The sequence below is a fragment of the Ochotona curzoniae genome, unplaced genomic scaffold (assembly GCF_017591425.1).
Source record: "Ochotona curzoniae isolate NIBS_2020 unplaced genomic scaffold, NIBS_Ocur_1.0 scaffold_3835, whole genome shotgun sequence".
Classification (NCBI taxonomy): Eukaryota; Metazoa; Chordata; class Mammalia; order Lagomorpha; family Ochotonidae; genus Ochotona; species Ochotona curzoniae.
In genome coordinates, this window is record NW_024467114.1 from 35,837,154 (window position 1) to 35,860,172 (window position 23,019).

A 23,019-nucleotide genomic window follows, 5' to 3' on the forward strand; every position below is an offset into this window, starting at 1 on the left:
ACTCTTTAGACCACCTTAAAAAGTAATTCCTTAAAGAAACCTGTATTTCTTTTTAAAGCCTTAAACAAAATCCCTACTTGGAAATGATTAAATGTATGCCCACTTTTCGGTGACTTGGCAGTGAGTCATGTTTTTTTCAGGAAGATGAGCTACATGTCATTTGTTTTGATTTTGAGCTCCAAAATGCAGCATAACTTTACTGATTCTCTGCCCTTTGCTTTGCCAGAGACTGGAATTAGAAACTAATGGTATTTATTTATTCATTCATTTAGCTTGGAAAGGCAGTTTTACGGAGAGAAGGAGAGACATCTTCCATTCGCTAGCTCACTCTGCACAAGGCCACACAGTAGAGCTAGGCCAATCCAAAGCCAGGAGCCTCTTCTGGGTCTCCCATGCTGCTATAAGGTCCCAAGGCTTTGGGCCGTCCTCCACTGCTTTCCAAGGCCATAAACAAGGAGCTTGATGGGAAGTGGAGCAGCTGGGATATGAGTTGATATTCATGTGGGTGCCAATACTTGCAGGTAGAGGATTAGCCAGTTGAGCTGTCACATTGGCTCCCTAACTATTTTTTTTTTAAACACATGTATTTTTGTTTATTTAAAAGACACAGACAGAGCTCCTACGGGGTGCTGGTTCGCTCACCGAATGCTGACAGAATCCAGAGGTAGAACAGATGGAAACCAGAACCCCAGGATACAGGCTGAGCCTTCCAGGCACAGAGCTGACTACCCGTGCCATCGGCTGCTGCCTTCCAGCGTGCCTTAGCAGGATGCTGGAATCAGAAATGAGGCCAGGATTCAAACCCAGGCATCCTACCAGGGATGCAGACACCCCAAACAGCATCTTCACCATGATGCCCAATCCCCCGTCGCAGGTTTAAGACCGTGGTGTGGGTAGTCTTCTTGCTGCTTGCTCATCCTTGGTTAAGCTGGTTGATGAGTTATTCAGAGAAGCCCTCGGGGGCCTGTGACTGCAACTGTCTCCCAGTGTGGCTTCAGAGGGTTCCTTCCCTGTGGGCTCAGACTGGGTTATCAACGTTTTCTTCACCCTGTTGTGTGGGGAAAGGCAAGCAAAAGACAACTCCTGTGGACACACTGCTCAACATCTGACTTTTCACCGATTGTGTTTCCATGATGGCTCCTAAGGAGCTTTTTTGGCTTCGCAAGGCCAGCTATTTTTAAGCATTTCCATCTTTAGTCATTTCCAGTGCACGGGTGATTAGGGTTTCATGAACTTGACCTTTTGTACCTGGGACATAACCCCCTCCGGAGGCTGGGAGCCTTGGCCCTGTTCCTTACCAAATATCCTCTGCGTGTGGCTGCTTTGCTTTTCCTTTTTTTTTTTCCCCCTGAAACACGCTGCTCGTTCTTTTCTTTCCAACACAAAACTGTGGCTGAAAGGAACGCAAGTGGAGCCTCGCTCGGGAACTGTAAAGAATGAAATATTGATCTTTGGGAGGATGCTAACGTCTGTCTCTTTCTCTGACATCCAGAGATGATTTTTCTTTTTTGTCCTGTGAGCCGTTTGTGGAGTAGCAAAATCACTCACTCTCTGATTTCTGGAGGTTCTGCTTGTGAAAAGTGACAGTGAGTTCTTACTTGATTTTGTTCTCCCAGTAGAGGTCAGGGACTGGCCTCTGGACTTCTTAGTGCTTGGACAACCTTAGCTGGGTTTTTTTGTGAACTTGTTTTGAGTTAAAACAACACATTTCCCAAACTAGTTCTGTGATGTGGTGTATCATTTTTTTTTTTCGAAGAAACACATAAATATGCCCCAGATCTATGGTTACAGTAAGTGGCATTGGCTAGTGATTCGATTTGAGAATTGAGAGCACGGTCTGGATTTACTCTGTATGCATTACCACAGGTCAAATGGACAAGGACTGCATTTTAAGTCGGTAATGGAAGGCTGACGGCTGTCTTAAACCGATCGTATCAGTTTTACCCATGACGGATTGATCCCTAGGGACAGAGCCCTGGGAGCGTTTCTGATGCATGAATGGACGCACCAGAGCCTGGAGTTTCATTCATAAAATGGAGCCTGAAGGGAAGCGTGTGCGTGCACACACACACACACACACACACACACACACTGGCTTGCTAGCTGCTCACTGGCCGGTGCTCTGGAATGTCTGTTTTTACAGAGCTCCGGGGTGTCGTGTTGCTGGAAGTCATGATCAATGTTCATTGGCCCAGCCGGCCGGTAACCTGACACTGCTTATGGCCCTACAGTGTTCCTAATGTATAGTGAATGAGCAGACAACATTCTCCAATCAGAAACATAAACAGGAACTCGTAGGTCTGAATTCCATTCAAATATGTCATTTCAACTCCGCTCGTGTTTGTCTAACTTGGATTTTATAGGCAGGAAGCAGGGAGGGCAGGGAGAATCGACTGTGGACTGTGCTGGCTCGCAAAGGGAATTAGAAGGGGGTGGGGTGAACTTGGATGGTGTGGGATATTTTGAGGGGTTGCTTTTTAAACAAAAGCAACCAGGGTACTTCTAGGACCGCAACTGCTTATTTGAAGTGGCTGAGAAGAACATACCAACAGAGGAGTTTAAAATTGGATGCCTTTGTGTGTGCGAGTGTGTGATGGAAACAGAAAGGAAGGCACCAAATTGAACAGCTTTCTTAAGCGTGTGCCCCTGTATTTCAGTGTGGGTTTTTCAGTTTATAATCTTGTACTATAATTTTTTACACTTAAAGGATTTCTATACATAGGGGAAGATGAAAGGGAAGACCTTTTGTTTCATGAAATATTTTATCCAGGGTTGAATGGAAAACTCATTTCCGAAGAATTTTTTTTTTTTTCAGGCTAAATAGGTGATCATTCTTTAACATGCACATATACGTGTGCAGGGCTCGATTTATTAGTCTCAGATAAAGTCCAGATAATTCTGCAAGGGTGGCGAATACAAACATAAATATGAAAGAATCAAAGCTGAAGGGCTGACCGGCACACATCCCCGCGGGTGACCTGTCTGCGCTCGTCCACGGGTGGTGCCTTGGGGTCGTCCTCTGTCTCCTGGTGTGTAAGCTCGCCGCTTCATCCGTGTGGTCTGTTCTTACTTATCCTGAGCACTAACACAGAGCACACTCCAGGGGACTCTGGGAGCACTGTGTGATGATGGGATCGCTGTATGAATCCTGGCCCTTGGCTCCACTTGGCTCTTTGTGAGCTGTGGAGTCTCTTTGGTAACTCTTGGTGCTGAGTTTTGTCAGCTGGAAACAAGTCTGGAGGCTCGCGTAGCCCTGGTTTTGTGCACTTTTTGTCCACTTCCCCTTGTAACATTGCTAACGGAATGTCTGGACGACCTTGTGGTCTGGGCACTAAAGCATTTTCCTGGATGTGGCTCTAGCTTAACTTTCAGAAGATTTTCTTTCAGACTTCTAACAAGTCAATAGGATGCTTTGCTGTTTTTTTTTTTTAAAGAATTTCTCTTATTCATTTGAAATCCAGAGTTTTTGAGAGAAAGAGATTTTTTCATGTGATAGTTTGCTTCCCAAATGGCCTTCATGTCCAGAACTGGGCCAGAATGAAGCCAGGAGCCTGCAGGAACATCTGGGTGTCCCCATGGATCACTGGGGAACAGGTGCATGGCCCATCCTCTGCTGTTTTCCCAGATGCATTAGCAGCTTAGCAGTCACAGTTTCAACAGGCACTCCTATGGGATGCCAGCCTCTCGGGAGGCCGTTTCACCTGTTGTACCGTGATGCAGGACCCATCACTGTTATTTCTCAAAGTTGAAAATGCACTGATCCAAACTGCAGGGTCAAATAAAGACAAGCCGCAGACCCAGCAAGGTCCTCTGTCTCCATGCTCTCTGACGTAGGAGAACATTGACACTGAATCTGGCTCCAGCGTCGCTCATGTGCAAAGCCGACAGACAGACCCTCTGCAGACTGTGGTGCCCCAAGGCGAGATGGGAGGCAGATGGCGAGGCTGTGGGTGGTGTGTGCTGGACATCAAGGAGGTGCCAGCAGAAGAGCCAGTGAGGACCCACGCTCAGGATGAAACTGCCCGACCTGCCTCGTGATCGATGTAGGAAGTGGCTAGCAGCCTTACTGGTGTTGTCTTTAAACCTGTGCCGGGTGACAGGGTATAGCACTGTGGCATAAATGCCCAGTACTGTAGTAATGCTGATGCTCTAGCCTCTTCAGCTCTGTATTGTACAGGTGCGTGAAGCCTGCAAGCCTGTGAGCCGCGTAGCCTGGACAAGCTATCTTGTTTGCATCCGGTCATTCATTTTGTGGGCTACTGTTCAAAAGCAGAACTCGAACGAATTCAGGAGTGCTTCAATGTGTCGGTCACATTCTTTTTTTAAAAAAAATATTTGTTTAAAATGCAAAGCTGCAGAGAGAGAAAGGAGAGACACAGAGGTCTCCTGTTTCCTGGTTCGTTCCCCAAATGGCCACATTGAGCCGGCTCTGGGCCAGGGTGAAGCCAGGACGGAGGAACTTCTTCCAGGTCCCCCACGAGAGCGCAGGACCCAAGCACTTGGGCCATCTTCCCCTGCTTCCCGGGCATATTAGCAGGGGCGCAGCCGGCTCTTGAAATGGCACCCATGTGGCATGCCAACATTGCAGACGGAGGGTTGACCCACTGTGCCACAACACAGGCATCATTGTCGTTAAACTCTGTGTCACTATACAGCCTTTAAGTTTCAGCAGTTGTCTAAATCGCCCCCTCCGCCTTACTTATTTTCCTCCTTTTTTTTTCCCTTAAAAATTTTTTTTCAAAGATTTATTTATTTTTATTGGAAAGGCAGATGTGCAGAAAGGAGGAGAAACAGAGAGGAAGATCTTCTGTCCAAGGATTCACTCCCCATGCGGCCACAATGGCTGGAGCTGAGCCAATCCGAAGCCAGGAGCCAGGAGCTCCTCCAGGTCTCCCAGGCGGGTGCAGGGTCCCAAAGCTTTGGGTCATCCTCGACTGCTTTTTCCAGGCCACAGGCAGGGAGCTGGATGGGAAGCAGGGCTGCTTGGGATTAGAACCAATGCCCATATGGGATTGTGGGCGTGCAAGGCGAGGACCTTAACCACTATGCCATCGCGCCAGGCCGTTTTCCCTTTAAATTTTGCAGACACTAAGGAAGCTTAGTTCTCTGGCTGTTCTCCCCAAGCCTGTCACCAACAGGTTCAGGGCCTTTGAGCAGGGTAGACGAAATATCTCTACAGATTCTCCATTGTTTATATTCAGTTTCCTGAAATTCCAGTTCCGTGTGAGAAGGAGGACGCTCCGTCCGCTTTGGAGATTGATGAACTTACATGGCTGTTAAGAGCATTGTCCCCAAGCATGGCTCTGCTGGCAGGTCGGCGTGTGCACTGTGGCTTGTTTGCTTTCGTGTGCGCTGACAGGCCGATACAGGGCCTTGTTCCTGGATTGCTAGATTTTTCTACAGAAGGGTGGTCATGTGGTATGAGGTCTTCTTACTGCTCTTCACATCCTTTTTAGGAAACTTTATGAAATCGAATTGTTCCAACTGGATACCTGCCATCTAGTCACGTGGCGGGTGAAAAAGGTTAAAATTATATATTTATAAAATATATATAAAATGTACGTACGTATAAGATAGAGAGACTGCATTTCTCCCTATAGAGCTAAGGATGTTAACGCACTCTAGAAATTGTTGTATATTCAACATGGATTGTGAGACGAACAAACAGATAAGCATGAAGAGGGAAAGCATTGGGCAGACGGTCGGGACATCCACCTTTCTGGATTGAGAATCGTGTCATTGGTTCTTCACACCACTCAGCATTTCCTTAGATGATAGCTATGCGTTACATTACCTGAAGACACACTTAATACTTTCTTGCCTGTAGTTGTACGTGCGTTTCAGCTCTGGACAGCATATGTGCCAAGTCTGTGTACCCAGGCTCATCTGTGCTTGATTTTTTGCCATCATCGCCACCATGAATCACTCCATTTGTCACTTCTTTGGAAGCCAAATCACATTATGATATACGGATCTTACTCCTGTTTGATTGGGATTTCTCCTTTAATCTAAAAGATCAGAATGCTTTTAAGCTATAGATTGAAACACTGCTGGGAGAGTTTAACCAGCAGCAACCCCAGAAGCTGTACCTCATTGTTCAAAGTTTACAGTGTGAAATTACTCTAGCTTTGTATACTGCTTGACAATAAAACCAACTCAAGCACCTCCATGGGGATGTCCCAGTGACTGTGGCACACATTTTCTCTGCCCTGCTCTAGCCCCTGGGTACTGCAGGCCAGCCACGGGCTGCTAAGTATCTGAGTTCTGTAGCACAGAGTGGTCCACAGTAAACCTGCCGGTTTCTTGCAGTCTGCTCTTGGTGGTAGAAGCCGTGAGGAAACGTCCCGAAGCAGCATCACGTTCCCCAGAGCCAATCTGGAGTACAAGAGACAGAAAGAGCAACTTAAAAAAATAATAATAAGGTGAAATTAAAAAAAAAAAAGCTTCTTGCGTGTGTATATCTTAATTAGAGGACCAGCTCAGACTGTTGGAATTGGGTATCTCTCTTGACCTTGAGCTTCGTGTTACAGTGACAGTGGGGCTTTGCTGCCCTGAGTTTCCGCACTGTGTCCGATGGACATCTCTGCTCTCCACTGGCATGCTAGGGAGCTTTGGTCCACAAGCTTTGAAACTTAGGACGATACTTTGTCCTAAATTAAAGTCATGTAATTCAATGCATAGACTGAACTCCAAACTCCTAAAATCCGTATCATTTAGCAGTAAGCATCAAGGGTGCTAATGTAAAAGACACTCAAATGAGGTAGCCACAAATATGTTTTAAAATCTGATAATGGAGATTCCATATTGGTCATATGTGCAGCATAGACTTCAGGTTGGTATATTATAAGATGGTGTAAATTAAGATACAAAAGTAATTGACCCAGATGCATTAATTATTCCTAGTTGTTGTTGTTGTTGTTATTTGTTTGAGGAACAAAGGAGAAGAGAGGGACAAAAGAGAGAGAGAGATCTATTCGCTGATTGGGTTTCCACATACCCTCAATAACCAGGCCAGGGTTCAGTCTGAAGCCAGAAGCCAGAAACTCCATTGGGAGCTCACAGGTGGGTAGCGGGGACCTAAGGACTTGACTCTTCACTGTTGGCTTCCCAAGTACATTAGCAGGAAGCTGGATTAGCAGCAGAGCAGCTGGGACTCCAGTTGGTCCTTTGATACGGAATGTCAGCGAGGCCAGTGTAGCTTAACCAGAATGTCACAGTGCCAGCCACTGTATTTCCTTTTAAATATGGATAAGCCATTTTGAACATGTGTAAGATGTGCCTGAAGCAGATAATTATTAATAGAAAGTAGTGTTCTGGGGGCCTGTGAAATGGCTCAACTGATTAATTCTCTACCTGTAAGCACCAGCATCCCATAGAAGCCCTGGTTCTTGTCCCGGCTATTCCACTTCTTATCCAGCTCCCTGATTGTGGCCTGGGAAAGCATCCGAGGATGGCCCAAAGCCTTGGGACCCTGCACCCACATGGAAGACCCAAATGAAGCTCCTGGCTCCTGGCTTTGCAATAGCTCAGCTCCCACATTTGTGGCCATTTAGCAACTGAACCAGCAGATAAAAAACGTTTCTCCGTCTCTCCTCTCTGTAAACTCGTAGATCATACAGTGGTATCATTTTCTTCAAGAAGGTTCTTGATTTTCACTTCTTCAGCTACACATTATACATTTAATAGCATGTTGTTTAAATTCTTGGTGTTGTTAATTTCTTTTTTCTCCCGGAAGTTGATTTTGTTTTGTGGCCCTTCATTTAAGGGAAGGTATAGTAGTTGTGTAATGGAGACTGTAATATCTGGTAACATGTCATTTAACTTCATGGCATTGTAAATTTCTATTTTTCTTTCTATTGTTGATTTTGTATCATGACTTTTCATTTAAGGGAATGTACAGTAGTTATATAATGGAGACTAACAACCAGATGTGAGGATGCAGTGTGGTCAGCATCTCTGTTTCCAAAGATGGACTTACAGTGAAACTGTTTATATTATATTTTGACAATAGGATTCTGGACTCTTTGCCATTGCCCATGCCCGCAATGATGAACATATGACTGAGTATGAAGAACTATATTTTAGTAATGATATAAAGGAACTGGGGTGGGGGAGGAAATTGGGGAGGGAATAAGGGAATATGGAACTGTATCGTAAAATGATAGCAACAATAATAAAATGTGGGAAATAAATAAATAAATGTTAAAAAAGAAAAAAAAATAAATGATAAGTAATATTCTGAATTTCTACTGCGTGCAGTTCCTGTTGGAAGTATTTACATAAAGCATTCCTTAATAATCCTAACATTAGGATTGCTATTATCATTCCCATTTCACAGAGGAGGAAGTTGAGAGTTAAAGGTGTGGAATGAGAGTGAAAGACTATTACAACTCCACCAAATGTGAGCTCCGAGATTCAGAGAGGTCCACTCCATGACAGAGAATGAGCTGGCCACCAGCGTGCTCAACTGTATGACCCTACAGCAGGGTAACCTTCCACCGAGCGGTGTCCTCACACTTTTCATAGGTTGAGCTATAGCTGACTGCTGCTGAACTTGTCAGTTTCATCCCATGAAAAACAGGAGTGCCTACATATGGGATGCTTCCAATTCCTTGCCGTAGAACATTTATTTGCCTTTGAAGTCTCCGCTTAGCTAGTTTGGAACATCGTTGAACATTTAGCAAAAGTTAAAATGTACTGCCAAACTTCGTTGGTTGGATTTTTTATTAGATAAGGTAGAAATGAAAGCAGCAGGCAATTTAATTAGCAGTAATTTTTCTGGGCAAGTCATTACCGTGATGAACTTCAGAGCGCTGTTTATGGCTCCTAATTAACCATGTTAGTCATTTGATTGAATAATCACTTTGGAAATGTTTCTACAATCTGATTAGAGTCTGACCCACTCTGATAGTCATAAATTAACTGATATCACTTTAGGATAACATGACTTTAGTTATTTTATGGGAGTAAACCTCATGGCCATATTTTTTTCAGACTTGTCTGGACTGTAGGAAGGATTCCAGTATGAAGGATAGCCTAGACTTAAACAGCACTACCCAAGTGCCTCAATTTCCAGAACTGAATGTTAACTTTCCTTACTCCAGAGTGTAGTAAATTGTGTTAGAAATTGGCAAAAACACAATTGTCTGTCCACATACGTATTTTTATTTTTGCAATGATTTTCTTTTTAAAGAATTCAGGTTGTAAGCTGAGGCTCTTGAAATGGTGAGTTCGCTGGTATTGCCTTGGGATACAAGTCATCAAATTACCATGGAAGTTAACTCGGTGTGTGTAAGTGTCTCACATGGAGAGAACTGTTGAAGAAGGTTGTGAAGCAGGTGCAGCAGTCAGCAGTTCAGGGGCCATTGCATCGGATGGAGGCTTTGTAAAGTTACTGACTACGTCACAGACTTTGATGTCACATGCATGATGTTCCGGGATGACACTAATTTTGTCATGTGTTGGAACATTTTCTGAGATGATGAATTTCTTGAACGTGCTGGCGTTTCCTCTCCCTTGTCCTTTATTTAGCCATCCTTCCACAGAACAGAGCTGGACCCGCCTGTTGTGCTCTGACTGTGTCCAGAGGCAGCCAGCTGTTCTCCCAGCCACCCTCCAGGTGTGTAGCCGTCGGTATCAAGATTTCCTGGCCAGCTGTCAACATCAGTCGACGACATGCTTTCCTTGGAACAGCTGCTCAGCTGACAGCGGAACCACGGACTCTACCCCTTCCTGGGCCTGGCCACTCTGAGAGCCCTCAAGCCCGGCAAGAAATCCGAGCAATGTTAGAAGTCGCTGGGAAGCAGTGTGGGTGAGAGAGTTTGGACACGCTGGAGAGTTCACTGTTGGAGAGAACGTTGACTCGGCACTCATTCATCAACGCTGATCTCAAGCAAAAACTGCCTTTAGCAGTCAGAACCGTGTGCCCCCAAATACTGTGTATAAAGTATGGTCTGTTTAAATAGCCGCCGTTGGGTTCTGTCCACTCTTTTTGGGCCATTAGCATTAATTCCTGAACACCTGTTAATGTCTTTACCGTTACACATCGCCTTCAAGGATATTTTTGACTAAAGCCACATGAGATCAACTTTTTTTTTCTCCCTCTGATTTTGGTTGACATTGAGCAACAAGCAAAATACGGTTTTAAAATGAGGCGTTTTCGTCAAGGACAAACCACACCTGGGCCAAATAAATAGTCTAGCATATAACAGCCTCCTTAGTTGCATAAAAGGTGGCCTTTAATTTTCAGTTCTTTTGAGCATTCCACCCACATCAAGGCTGACAAGCTCACCCACGTGCTGGAAGGGAGGGCAAGCTCCTGCATTAAGCAACACATCTGCTAGATGCGTTTTGTAAACTCATTTTGTTTTTCCTGTTGGTCAGAATTCCGTGATGCACACGGATGATCAATAATTGACCTGTTTTCGTGTGTTCATACATTCCCACAGTGCCTGTACACCAGGTGGCATCAGGAAGTTGGCGGAAGTGGAGCAAAATAAGAGTTTCTGTTTCTGCTGATCTTACAGTGTGATGGGACGGGTGAAGTTCTCCCTAGGCAATATGAATTACTTGCTGGCTGGTTGATGCAGGCCGAGCCCTGTGTGTTCGCTGTGCCACAGGCTGCCTTTTGCAGCCACCTTGCATGTTATAAACGCAAGTTTGGTAACACGTTTGTGGCACTGAAAGCTTTGTAACTTTGAAGCGACCTTCCTAAAGGAAAGTAAAAGCGCAAACACAAAGTCAGGTGCAGGGTTCGGAAAGTATTCATGTAAAACTGGAGCATCTTAAAGGTCAGGATACACTGGGATCTGTCTGTCATTTCTGAAGGGAGCTTGGGGAATAGAATGAAGTCCAGGGTTCATTGGACACCACAAAGCGGTTTGTCAAAAGTTATATAGCTTACCTAGTTGTAAGTGAAGGATTTGGACTTTTTGTTAAGTTTATTTTATTGGGGTCAGTGCAGTGGCTAAATAGGTTAATCCTCCACTTGCAGAGCTAACCATCTCATATAGACCCCAGTTCTAGTCCCAACTGTTCCTATGCTTACGGATTGAGAATGCAGTGGAGGATGGCCTAAGGTTTTGGGCCTCTGTACGCACTTGGGAGACCTAGAAGCTTCTGGCTCCTGGTTTCAAATTGGCTCAGCTTTGGCGATTGTGGCATCCAGGGAGTAAACCAGCAGGTGGAATATCTTTCTGTCTCCTTCTGCCTGTAAAGATGTCTTTCAAATAAGAGTAATATCTTTAAAAAAACAAAACAAAACAAAAAGGTTTCTTGTATGCACTTGAAAGGCAGAGTTATGGGGGAGAGAGAGAGGGAGAGAGAGACAGAGAGAGAGAGAGTGATTGAGTTATTCCATCCTCTGATTGAATACCCAAACGAGTGGCAAGGCCTGAGGCTTCAGCACTACCACCTGAATGGCAAGAGCTTTAAGCACTTGGCAACTGTGCTGGTGGGAACTGCTTTCCCAGGGGCGTTAGCAGGGAGCTGGATGGAAAGTGGAGCAGCTGGGACTTCAGCCAGCACCCCGATGGGATGCTGGCATAGCAGGTGGCAAGGTCTCACTGTGTCCCGACACTGGTCCAGGGACTAAATCCTTGGTTTCTTACTCCACATTGCTTTTCTTTCTTTTCTCCCTTATCTAAACTACAGCACACATCAGAAACAGGCAGGCGTTGACTCAAGTTTAACCATTAACCAAGTTGATCTTCTCAGGGATGCGTTGCCTTGGTCACTGATGCTCACTTGTTATGAATGTGACCTGTGTGCTTACCAAAATGAGAAGGCAGTCACGCGCTTCTCCAGGAAGGAGAACAGCTGTTGTCACCTTGTGAGGCTAAGGCATCGAAACATGAGCTCTTTTATGGTTGCATCATAATCTCTTTCTAGTGTTCACGAACTAACCTCTGGGTGAATCTTGTTGACTTTGGCTTTTGTAAGTAAAATGCAAGGGGACACACGCGTTTATTGTGTGGATGTCCTGGGAATACTTTTGTAAATTACCAAGCTGGACACAGTCACCTTCGTGTGGGTTGCTCTTGGAGTCAAAGCTTGCCAGGTGAGTTTGAGTACCACTTGGATTGCCTGCTCATCAGCATCAGTGTGTCCCCGTGAAGCACTCTGCCCATTACGGCGTTTCTCACGAGGACTGTGCCTGGATGTGGAGAGGGGACTTTGTGACTTCTCCCTGCAGGTGGTGCCTAGGTAACAGCCTCCTGCCAGTCCCGGGCTTTCCTGATTCTTGTTCCTTTCTCTTCCAGAAGTGCCTAGCTGCCACTCCGTCTACATGAGGCAAGAAGGCTTCCTGGCACATCCCAGCAGAACAGAAGTTAAGTTTGCTATTCCCGAAGTTCCCAGAAATCCTTTTCGAAACAGTCAGACATGTCAGGGTTGCCGTCCCGCCCCGCGCAGCAGTAGCAGCTCACAAAAGGCATTTTGTGTTGCCGAAACCATTGCTTTAATCCTTTGTCTTTTAAAGTGAAGTAGGAAGGTTTCAGGTCCTGGTTTCTAACTTTGAATGTGAACATGAGCCCACCACACAGAAATGACCGGAAAGTGGACTTTTGCAATCTTTTTAACTTTTCTCACAATCACATCCCTTTACCCTGGAATGTGTGTTTCATAGATGAGTCCCCTCATGGACCTGTTCCCAGATGTTACTGAAATGTATTTTCAAGGGATATTTGGTTTTGCTTTTACAGACCTAAATCATTGGTTTGATACAAAAACCAGTAAGAGTTAAAAACTCTTTCGTCTTTAGTGAACGTCCTTTAGTTCTTGCCCGGAGGTGTTGTAATGGATCTGTTTTTGGGAACCTGGTGAGCCTGTAATATCTGTACAGAGTAGATAAATGATAGTTCAACTGGATCCCTGTTCAAGGCTTTGTGGAGATGCACGCGTGGATCTTGACCTTTGAGGGTGGATCCAAGGTTGTTTGCAATAAATGGTGTCAGTAGGGGTTATAAGGCAGAGTGTTAGATGTTAAATCCAAAACACTTGAGAAATTTTATATATGTAAAACGTCCCTTCTTTGAAATTCACCTGAAACAAATGAAATCAGTGTATAACAGTTCTCAGTACCTCCATGGATAAGGTAGCTCGGATATGGGGTGAATCCAGACGTTCATCAGCTGATGATAATGGCGGGATATATGCATGACGAAATAGTTTTTGGTCAACAAAAAGAAGGAAATTGTCACAACAGCATGAATGCAAGTAGAGACCATCATGCTTAGTAACATAAGCCAGTCCCCAACAGATCAATACAATGTTTTTTCCCGATTTGTGTAACTAATATACAGAGTGCAAAAAATGTGCAGTTTACGTGAAATTTACATCTTGAGATTTGATCACTTTTTATAGTCCTCGTGGGTTTTCTTGAAGGACAGTGTTTTTCTACTTACTACTTGGGGTGAATTCTTTATTTTGTGGAAAGTTAAGCTTGTCATTATCAAGTAAATCGAAAATATGTTGTAAAAATTAAAACAATAAAAGCGGGGGTGGGAAGGTAAGAGTGAGAGTGTGATAAGAAATATCTTTATGGTCTTAAAGCAGTATATATGAAATGCATGAAATCTGTTTCCGTTATATAAATTAAAATGTTTCAGAAAGCAATGATCCTCTGAAAAGGAGCTTTATACAAATGCAGTGTATTATTTTGGGCATTGGTGTTGCATTATGCACATGTGTGGATGCCAAGATTTTTGAGTAACATAAGTACTACTGAACTTTAGGAAATCTTTGTTAATTAAAGGTAGTAGCGATGAGATCCGCTCATGTTGGTGGTTCCGTTTGCGAAGGTGGCGCGTGTTCACAGCCATCCGGAATAAACCCAGCCTATTTCCCCACAGGCTGCATGTTTGAAAAGGGCCCCCGGCAGTTTTACGATGACACCTGCGTGGTTCCAGAGAAATTCGACGGTAGGTTTGTCGCGGTGATTCGGGTTTTGATTTTGGAAAGGGGGCGTGGACAAATCTCCCTGGCTGTTTCTGAAGACAGCCGACACTCCCTGCGGAAAGGTTTCCATACGTGTTGTCCGTCACACACTCACTCCTCGTACAAGTCCTCACTTCCCTCCCTCCACTCAGAAACCTCTGTCCTTTCTCCTGTGATGGAGTGTGTGTGTTTGGAGAGAGCCAGAAAAGGTTGCTGTGGTCGCACTACCCTACAGTGAGAGGGCTCCTTGCTTTGCCTGCCTGAGCACATGCAACTTGTTATTGGAGATTTATTGAAAACTGATCCTGTAATGAACAAAGCAGAGCAGAAAGCGACAGGGATGGGCTGAGGACTTAATGTAGCCTGCTCTCTCAGTGTTCATGAAAAGCTGCATTATGGCACACACAGGAACGACATAACTGCCCATTTACTTAGTGATGGTTCCTCCTTCTCTGTGTTTTTTTTTCCCTGGGAAGATGTACATTGCTAATGTAGCATTACTTTGTAATTGCCTAAAAGGAAGTTAGGAAAGCATTATCTTGTTAATGTCACTGGCCCGGCTGCTGCAAGGACAAGGGTCCCAGAGGTTAAAAAAGGGTGTCTAGTTAAATACAATTGTCTTTTCTGGCCAAGCCTGGAGAGAGAAGTCTGTGAGGGAGCTTGAGTAACAAGTGAGCAGTTAATTGATTTAGAGGTTTGCTCCCCGTGGTCTCCCTGTTTTCTAGTTCGACTGTTCGCAGGAGAAGAGCAGGGGCCCTCTGATTAGCTGCTTGAATGACGGAATTTCTGAGTTTTTTATGGTCATCACTTGAGCAGTGAAGTAATGCTTGGTCTCTAATGAATTGCTTGTTGCCTTCTTCTGCTGTCTTACCTCTGGGAAGGGTGTTGAGTCTTGGGAAGAGAAGACCCATTAACCTCCCCTTGAGTCACAAAACTCCCGGAGGGCCACAGGCTAACACCCCAGCTGGCTCACTTTTTTGGCCTTGTTCAACCACAGTTTTCTGCACTGCCGTCAATCAGAGCACCGGTTTTTTAAATACAGGCTTTTCTTTGAGACAGAAGTGTAAGACCTTTTAGTAGCTTCTTTAATTTTGCGGTGAAATTCACATCGGAGAAATCTTGAGTATTTAGCCAGGGCACGTAAGGAAGAAGGCAAACCAAGCCGGTGGATGGGACTGTGGTGTGTCAGCTAACAGGTCCAACAGCATTGAAAGGACTGGTTCCGGATTATTCATTGCCTTTGACTGCTAAATACTCCTCAGTTATGTAGAGAGAGGACTTTTCTGAGTAAGAGCCAAGGAAACATATAAACACGGGGTAATTTTTTTCATTGCAGGTGGCATTTATAGGCAGATAACAAAGGTAGAAAATAGAATGGTGTTCCATTCTTATCTACATAATTACTCAGATAGCCCCAGGTAAAAATTTGTAAATCTCAGGAGAAACCCTGAGGTGAATACAACTGTGTCTGAGATCAATAGAAAGACAGTTCTGACTCATCCAGTTGGGACCAAGATAACGGCTGGATTTGCAACAGCTATTGACTGAATCATTTTGTATTTTGGTGTAGTTTTTAAAAAGAGTATTATTCTTTGTGTAATTATTGCATTGCAAGAAGTGTGTTTCTCTCTAGTGATGGAAGTTTGAAAACACTTCTGTCATAATTCATGTTCGGTGAATCAGCTTGAGTGTGTTCTATTTGAAATGTTTCATTAGTGAAGGAGAGAAATTCAGGCCTTAACAATGGTGTGGACTCTCTGTGACATGAGCTCTCCATTGTGACCATGTATTTAAAAGTGATTGGCCAGAGATAAAAGTGAATACTCGGTTAATTCTAAAACCAGAATTCTGCTAGAACCGTTGCCGAGCTCATAGCTTTGCATCTCTCTAACTTCTGCCTATAATGAGATTATATCCCAAGAACAATCAGCCCGTTTGTCATTTGTTCAAGATCAGGCTCTAAACGCCGAACAAGCCAACTTTTCTCGCTTAAACATACAGATTTGCAGAAAGCCCTGAGGTATACATTTTCCAATTGGACTTTTTTTAAAAATACAAATTAGAGTCTAATTTGTACAAAAAGTCCATTTCCAGAGTTGAGAACTGGTGGTTCCTCCTCGTTCGCTGGAGCAGTTATAGCTCTCGTCGTAACTGTGGTGGTAACTGATTTGATGTGAATTGCATTCAGCATTCAGCCGAGACGTTGCTAACATCAGAAACCCAATTTCTCTTCTAACTTAGGGGACATCAAACAAGAGCCAGGGATGTACCGCGAGGGTCCCACCTACCAGCGACGGGGCTCCCTTCAGCTCTGGCAGTTTTTGGTAGCTCTTCTGGACGACCCTTCGAATTCTCATTTCATTGCCTGGACCGGTCGAGGCATGGAATTTAAACTGATCGAACCTGAGGAGGTTGGTGTCATAGATTTGATGTGAACACAGATGATGTTGTAAGAATCAAGAATCTGGTATGTCTGATTCATAGAACTGAAGTTTTTTTTTTTTTTCCCTTGAAGTTTAAAACTTCAAGGAAACTTTCTGAAGTAGAAGGCAGGCCAGATGCAAAAGAATGTTTGCATGAGAGGTGGGGGAGGTATTGTCTCATATTCCACGTCGCTGTTCTTGCTCCAGCATGGAGGAGCAGCCTGTGGAGTTCTTGGGCATGTACCTTGGTTCAGGAGAGCCCAGTGGGCACAGTGGGTCGGGAAGCACGTGGGCTGTGGAAGGGAGCTGCTGGTGGAAGATCTGCTCGCTGGGCAGATGGGGAATTGCCTGCTTGATCAGCAGTCATTCTGTGGAGAATCTGAGTCTGTGCCAGGATTATTGGAGAGCCATGCCAGGAACAAAGTCTGAAGGAAGCACGTTATGAGAGAGGGACAACTGAGGAGGCACAGGCATACAGGGACCACGGTGGAAAATTCTCCATCCTTAGCATCTCTGGCCTAGTCAGAACGCTCTTTCCCCTGGACCACTGAGGACAAGTGACTTCGGTCTAGCCGACTGGTCTGTGTGGACCCATTGAAAGGCAGGGGCGAAGTTTAAAATCCTGGCGTGGGATGTAACACTTCAGTTATTATTCCCTTGTGTGGCTCTAGGCTTAAAGCAACCATTGTTACTGGAGCATCATGCATCTGTGGCTAGGATGTCTGCTGCAGATCTTGGGTGTCCTGTGGAAGGAGCTTTCTCTGCTGTTAATAAAATTGACTCTAGTTATAATATCAGTCAGGATAAACCAAGCAGAATTTTCAAGTGATCGTGTTGATGACAGAGCAAAAAGGTCTAAACAGCCAAGCATGTTTGAACAATTCAGGAAGGGTGACAAACGTCCAACCCCAAGAAACAGTTTTGTGTGTCCACCAGACAACCACAGCCTAGGCAACAGCTCTCATGTGTCTTAAATTTTCGGCCTTTATTAAACCGTGTATTCAGTTGTAATGAGATAATATGCTCTAATTTCATATCCAGAAGATAAGGTTATGTAATTTAGGACTGAAGCAATTATCTAGCTCAAGAATGCATTGAAAGAAATGCGAAATCCCAGCGGCTGAGGATCCAGGGGTTTCTCCATCACTCCTCCAGCACCAGAGGCGCAACCCAGCTGTGCAGCACCTCCCGTGTCCCCAACAAGCACGCTGGCATCGGGAGCTTAAAACACCCGTTCATCCGCTTGACTTGGATGCTTGAGGGTTCGCACTTTTAAAACTGGCTTTTCTGAGTCGGACAGAGTGATGTGTAAGTGAGGGAACCACAGACACAAGAAGCGCTGAGGAACTGGGACTGGAAGGCCTGAACGGGGCTGTTGGATGCCGTCGGAAAGATGCGGACGTGCCTGTTTCATCCTTGGAGAAGGTGACTAATTCCTCCAAGAGGAATGATTGCATTTATTCCTCCAAGAGGAATTATTATAACTGATCAGCGCTGGAACTGAGTGCACTCAGTGAGTGCACTCAATCCGACACACAGTTGTGATTAAACTGAACAGAAATCAATTTTTGAAATTATTATTGCCATATATTTGCTACAATGCGTTGACGTTGCTCAATTATGTCCGTAATCTCGATCCACTACGAACCAGCAAACATCCTTCTGGAAGGAATTAAGTTCTTTCAGTAGCAGCTGTTGGCCTGGAGGGTGATGGAGATTGACTTACAGGGTTTGACCAGATGATCCTTAACACCGAGTGAATCCTGAGGTTCTGCGGTTTCTAGACACAGGGAGGAAATACAGCCACCTGTGTCCCCCACAACTGACATTTAGGTGACGTCTCCAGCAGACGCGCAGAGAGGAGGGCTTGGCAATTCAGAACAGTGGCCATTTTCAAATAGTCACTAGCTCGGGGCACTGAGCAATAACCCCCAATTATCTCCCCCGAGCCCTCTGTCACAGCCCTTCCATCGGGCTGTTCCTGTTTTCACGTCTTCTTTCCGAAGGTTTATGGAGTTACTTGAGTCTGTGTGGCCCCCTCCTCTCCACAGCAGCTCTGATGAACACAGCCCCGCGCCAGTTATCTGCTTAAGCAAACGCGTAATTGATCACCTCTTCCTTTCCAAGCTGTTTAAGATAATGACACGGTATTTGCAAAGTCATCATGAATCCTAGGGAATTGTTCCAGAAGACGGTTATTGACACAGTAAGGCATCCTCAGGACTTGATCTCCATAATCATTGATGATGGGAACGTTTGTTGAGCCAGAAGGGTTGCGAAGAAGTTTGAAAGCCAGGCTTTGATGGTTTGCAAGTTCATGGCGACAGACGCAAGCATGCTTTTGAAAAATAAGGTGAAAAAATTCTCAGGCAAACCCATTGTCCTGTGAAATTCACCTGCTAGTAAGGCGCATGTGGTGGCGCTGTCACTGTCTCACTCCGCCCCCACCAACAGCCTGTGTTTTCCTCTGTAGACCTTGAAATGCTGTCTCTGAGAGCGCTGCCCTACTGTGCCCTTGGCCTTAAGCGCTACTGGCAAGGCCAGGGCCTTGTCCCTTGTAAGGCCAGATTGGACTTCTCAGGTGGTGGGCCCTTTGCGCTGGGGATTGTTTTGGTCACCTGTTAATTATTTTTAAAATTTACTTATTTTTCTTGGAAAGTCAGGCATACAGAGAGGAGGAGAAATAGAAAGATCCTCTGTCTGCTGATTCACTCCCCAAGTGGCCACAAAGGCTGGAGCTGAGCCGATCCGAAGCCAGGACTCCGGAGTTTCTTCCGGGTCTCCCACTCGGGTGCAGAGTCCCAAGGCTTTGGGCCATCCTCGACTGCTTTCCCAGGCCACAAGGATGCGAAGTGGAGCAGCCTGGACTCAAACCAGTGTCCACATGGGATCCCAGCATGTGCAAGGCAAGGACTTCAGTCACTAGGCCGCTGCACCAGTCCCCACCTGTTAGTTTTTAACTCTGCATCTCACAGGCCGTATACCTTCACCCCTCTGCCCTCAACCTCAGATGGAATATGACACTAAAAGGACCCCAAGAACATTGGGCCCAGGGTGTGGCCTAGCGGCTGAAGTCCTCGCCTTGAACGCACCCAGGATCCCATATGGGCACCGGTTCTAATCCCAGCAGCTCCCCTTCCCATCCAGCTCCCTGCTTGTGGCCTGGGAGAGCAGTTGAGGACGGCCCAAAGCCTTGGCAACCTGCACCCGTGTGGGAGACCCGGAAGAGGTTCCTGGTTCCCAGCTTTGGATCGGCATAGCACTGGCCATTGTGGTCACTTGGGGAGTGAATCATCAGACAGAAGATCTTCCTCTCTGTCTCTCCTCCTCTCTGTATATCTAACTTTGTAATAAAAATAAATAAATCTTAAAAAAAAAAAAACCCAAGAACATATTCTCTTGTTTTAAGATGTTCTTGTTTACCCAGTGCTGACAATTAACTGGAGTCCTAGAAATCAGATTCTGGGTATGAAGGAATCGTCTCTCCCCAGAGATTCTACCATGTCGCCTGAGAGTTTGCTGCATTTGATTTCAAGTTGAAAACGGGTGTCTAGAATAGAATCATTGACCAGTAAATCAGTAGTCAGAAATTATTTGAAGGAGATGGTCTCCATGTATGTTATAACCACGATTTGCTTGCTGTTCAGTCGCCACGTGTGTTGAAGGTCGACTCATGGCCGTGGTTGGGTTTTTGAAATACATTCGATTTAGGAATCTTTCTTTTTGTTGCCTCCTCCCGTTCTTCTCCACCCTCCTTCCTGTTTCACTGTGACTCAGATAATTCTCATTAAAGGCGAAATTCATCTGTGGCAACTTAACACTGAGCAGCCGCCATGTTTGTTGGTGTGAGTGAGTGATGGTGTGCCTGTAACATCACATTTTTTTTTTTCTCCTCTGCAAACACATCTGTGCTTAGGTCTGGGATTCAAGTATGTTGCATCCTTACTTAGGGAATACAAGTGAGTGAGAAAATGGCAAGGATCACTATGTCCAAAAAGAAGTAAACAGCCCTGGAGGAAGCCAGTGAGGTGGGGGGAAGCAACGATGGCTGCCGAGGGATGTATTGTGGCAAGGGTGACACAGCGGCCACATGGGGCTCTCTGGAGATGGAGGCCATACGTCGGCCCTGCTGGCTGGGGCTCCCTGGGACTTGCCTAGGTGTGCCTGCAAACTGCTGACTCTGCTCTGGCTTGTAAGGATTGGACATGAAGGGAGAAGGAAAGGAGTTCAGCCTGGGAGAGATCCTGCGTGCTGCGCCTGCGTGCTGCGGCTGTGTGATGCTGGGGCTCACAGTGTGAGCGGGCAGCAGCAGTGGCTCAAGGCTCCCCTTAGCAGCTCAGCCTCAGCACAGACACTGCCCTCCGAAAGCCACGGAAGTGATTTTTGTTTGCAGAGTAGTATGTATCGTGACTGTTTCCACTTCCCTCTTGTTTCTAGCATCCAATTATCACTGTTCTCCAAACAAAAGCTCGCTTCTGTAGTTGAGCGTTGGTTATGATTTTATCCTGATATTGCTTCAGGTGATAAAAAATTTCTTGTAGTTCAGTTTACTAATCTTCTTTACTCTTTGCCTTAGCTATGCCCACTGCCATTTGTCCCTTCTTTCATAGAGCATTTAGCAAGAATTTCTACCTATTACTGGTTTATCATAACCCAAATAAAGCACCTTTATGGAGAGGTCATTCATGTGCTGTTAATGTGTAGTTTTTGTCTGCAGAACCAAGAAGGAGAAACCAGGCACCGTAGCTCCAAATGGAAAACTTGCCTCACTTTGGTGAATAGCAGCCTGTTCATTCCCCTTATGAACACATTCCCCAATTTCCATTTAATTTTGCATCCAAAACAATGGCGAGAAAGAATTCTGTTGTGTTTCCAACTGACCACTGTGCGCCTGGTTTAAGAAGCAGCCAGGACACAGGCAGTTCAGATCACAATTATGTCTCTCCTTCCTTTTGGGTCTGTGATTTGGATACGTTTCGGGCAGGGGCGGGGCGTTGGAAAGTCATTCGTTAAGCACCTGATTTTAATGAAATGTACGGGGAAGTTATGATTAAACACAATAATGTAATTCTGTTTTGGTGGCAGGTGGCTCGGCGTTGGGGCATTCAGAAAAACAGGCCAGCGATGAACTACGACAAACTTAGCCGTTCACTCCGCTACTACTACGAGAAGGGCATCATGCAGAAGGTGAGGGGTTCCGCGTTGCTGCCGTGCGTTGAGGTGTTACACATGAGTCTCCACGTCACGCTTTAAAAGCCACCTGTCCTATTGCTGAAGCATGGATTTCATTCTCCTTAACAGATGCTTGGCTTTTTGTGTTAGTATCGGAAGGCTCCCTAGAAATGTATCGCAATCCCATTTCATGCAAAGTTACAGGCTTTCTGGAAGTTCCTACGTTTTTACATATGTTTACCAAAATGTAGGAAGATTCAATATTGCGTGTCTCTCTCCAGAAGCTGTTGCTGCATTTTTCATGAATACATAATCTTTAAATGAGTTTGTTTAGAGAATCCAATGAAAATCAAGCACTTCAGATTAACTTTATTCCTACTTTTTTTTTCCTTATTTCTTGTCCTCATTAATAATATTTTCTTCTTGGCCTGGATATCTTGCCTGGTTTTATCACCTGACAATTTAACACCCTAAATGCTTCATTTAAAGTTAATATTTGTTCTACCAGTCTTTTGCTTTATTTTCAGTGAGTTTCCTTTAATATGTGAAAGTAACCTCTTACAGAAAAAGATAAAATAAGTGAATTACACTCCTAATAATATGAAATTCTCTGACGATGTTGAGGAATAAATGAAGAGAAATGTTTTTGCTATTCTTGCTACATCGTACCGCATTCTCACATGCATATTCAAATTGAATTACCTTGATGATGAACTGAATTTGTTTATTTTTTGAAGATTCCTTCCTTTATTTGAAAGGCAAAGTACAAAGAAAGAGAGAGAGGAAGGGAGAGAGAGAAACAAAAAGTCTTCCATTCACTCCCCAAAAGACTGCAGTTACTGGAGCTGGGCCTGTGTGAAAGCCAGGAGGCAGGAGCTCCTTCTGGGTCTCCCACATGGGTGCAGGAGCCCAAGTACATGGGCCATCTTCCTTTGCCTTCCTAGGTGCCTTAACAAGGAGCTGGTTAGGAAGTCAAGCAGCCGGGTCTCGTACCAGCACCAGTGTGAGATGCTGGCTCTGCCTTCCATGCCGAAGTACCAGCCACAAGTTTAGGGTTTATCCAGCGGAAGCATTACAGTTTGGTTGTGTGTCCTGTATTGTCTTGGGCGATTGTCAATACATGTTATAGACTGTGGTGAATGTTTGTTTCACCATAGTGACAGCAAGAAAAATTAGACAGGCTCCTTCGCTTGCAAGGCAAATGGCAAACACTGAGCTTTCTAGAACCCAGGAAGCAGAGCTCTCACTCACCCCGAGAGCTAACTTAGATTCTCCCTTGCTCCCTAATTCAGCATCTCACCTTCTCTCTTGCATGTCAACAAAGGGGTCATTTTGAATCCCTGCCTTTCTTTGGCCCATCATCCCTTTTTGCAGCCAAGTCCCATTTTGTCATTATCTCAGTCGTCCACCCCGTGGAGATGCTTTCTCGGGCGTCGGGCTGTCCTAGGCTGCTGAATACTCCCTCTGGTCCATGTCGCCCAGAAAGAAA

General features: G+C 45.1%; 1 protein-coding gene across 7 annotated transcripts in view; it reads left to right on the top strand.

Annotated features, from left to right (window-relative positions):
• The window catches only part of ETV1 (ETS variant transcription factor 1), an 87,070-nt gene that overhangs the window by 61,521 nt on the left and 2,530 nt on the right, over positions 1–23,019 (top strand). For 6 of the 7 annotated variants that reach the window (XM_040964759.1, XM_040964763.1, XM_040964762.1 and 3 more), the window contains 5 exons: positions 12,261–12,328; position 12,389; positions 13,851–13,919; positions 16,177–16,346; positions 21,444–21,545. In XM_040964759.1, the coding sequence (XP_040820693.1) occupies positions 12,261–12,328; position 12,389; positions 13,851–13,919; positions 16,177–16,346; positions 21,444–21,545 (410 nt within the window). The remainder of the gene's footprint in view (positions 1–12,260; positions 12,329–12,388; positions 12,390–13,850; positions 13,920–16,176; positions 16,347–21,443; positions 21,546–23,019) is intronic. The other variant, XM_040964760.1, reaches the window with a different exon arrangement.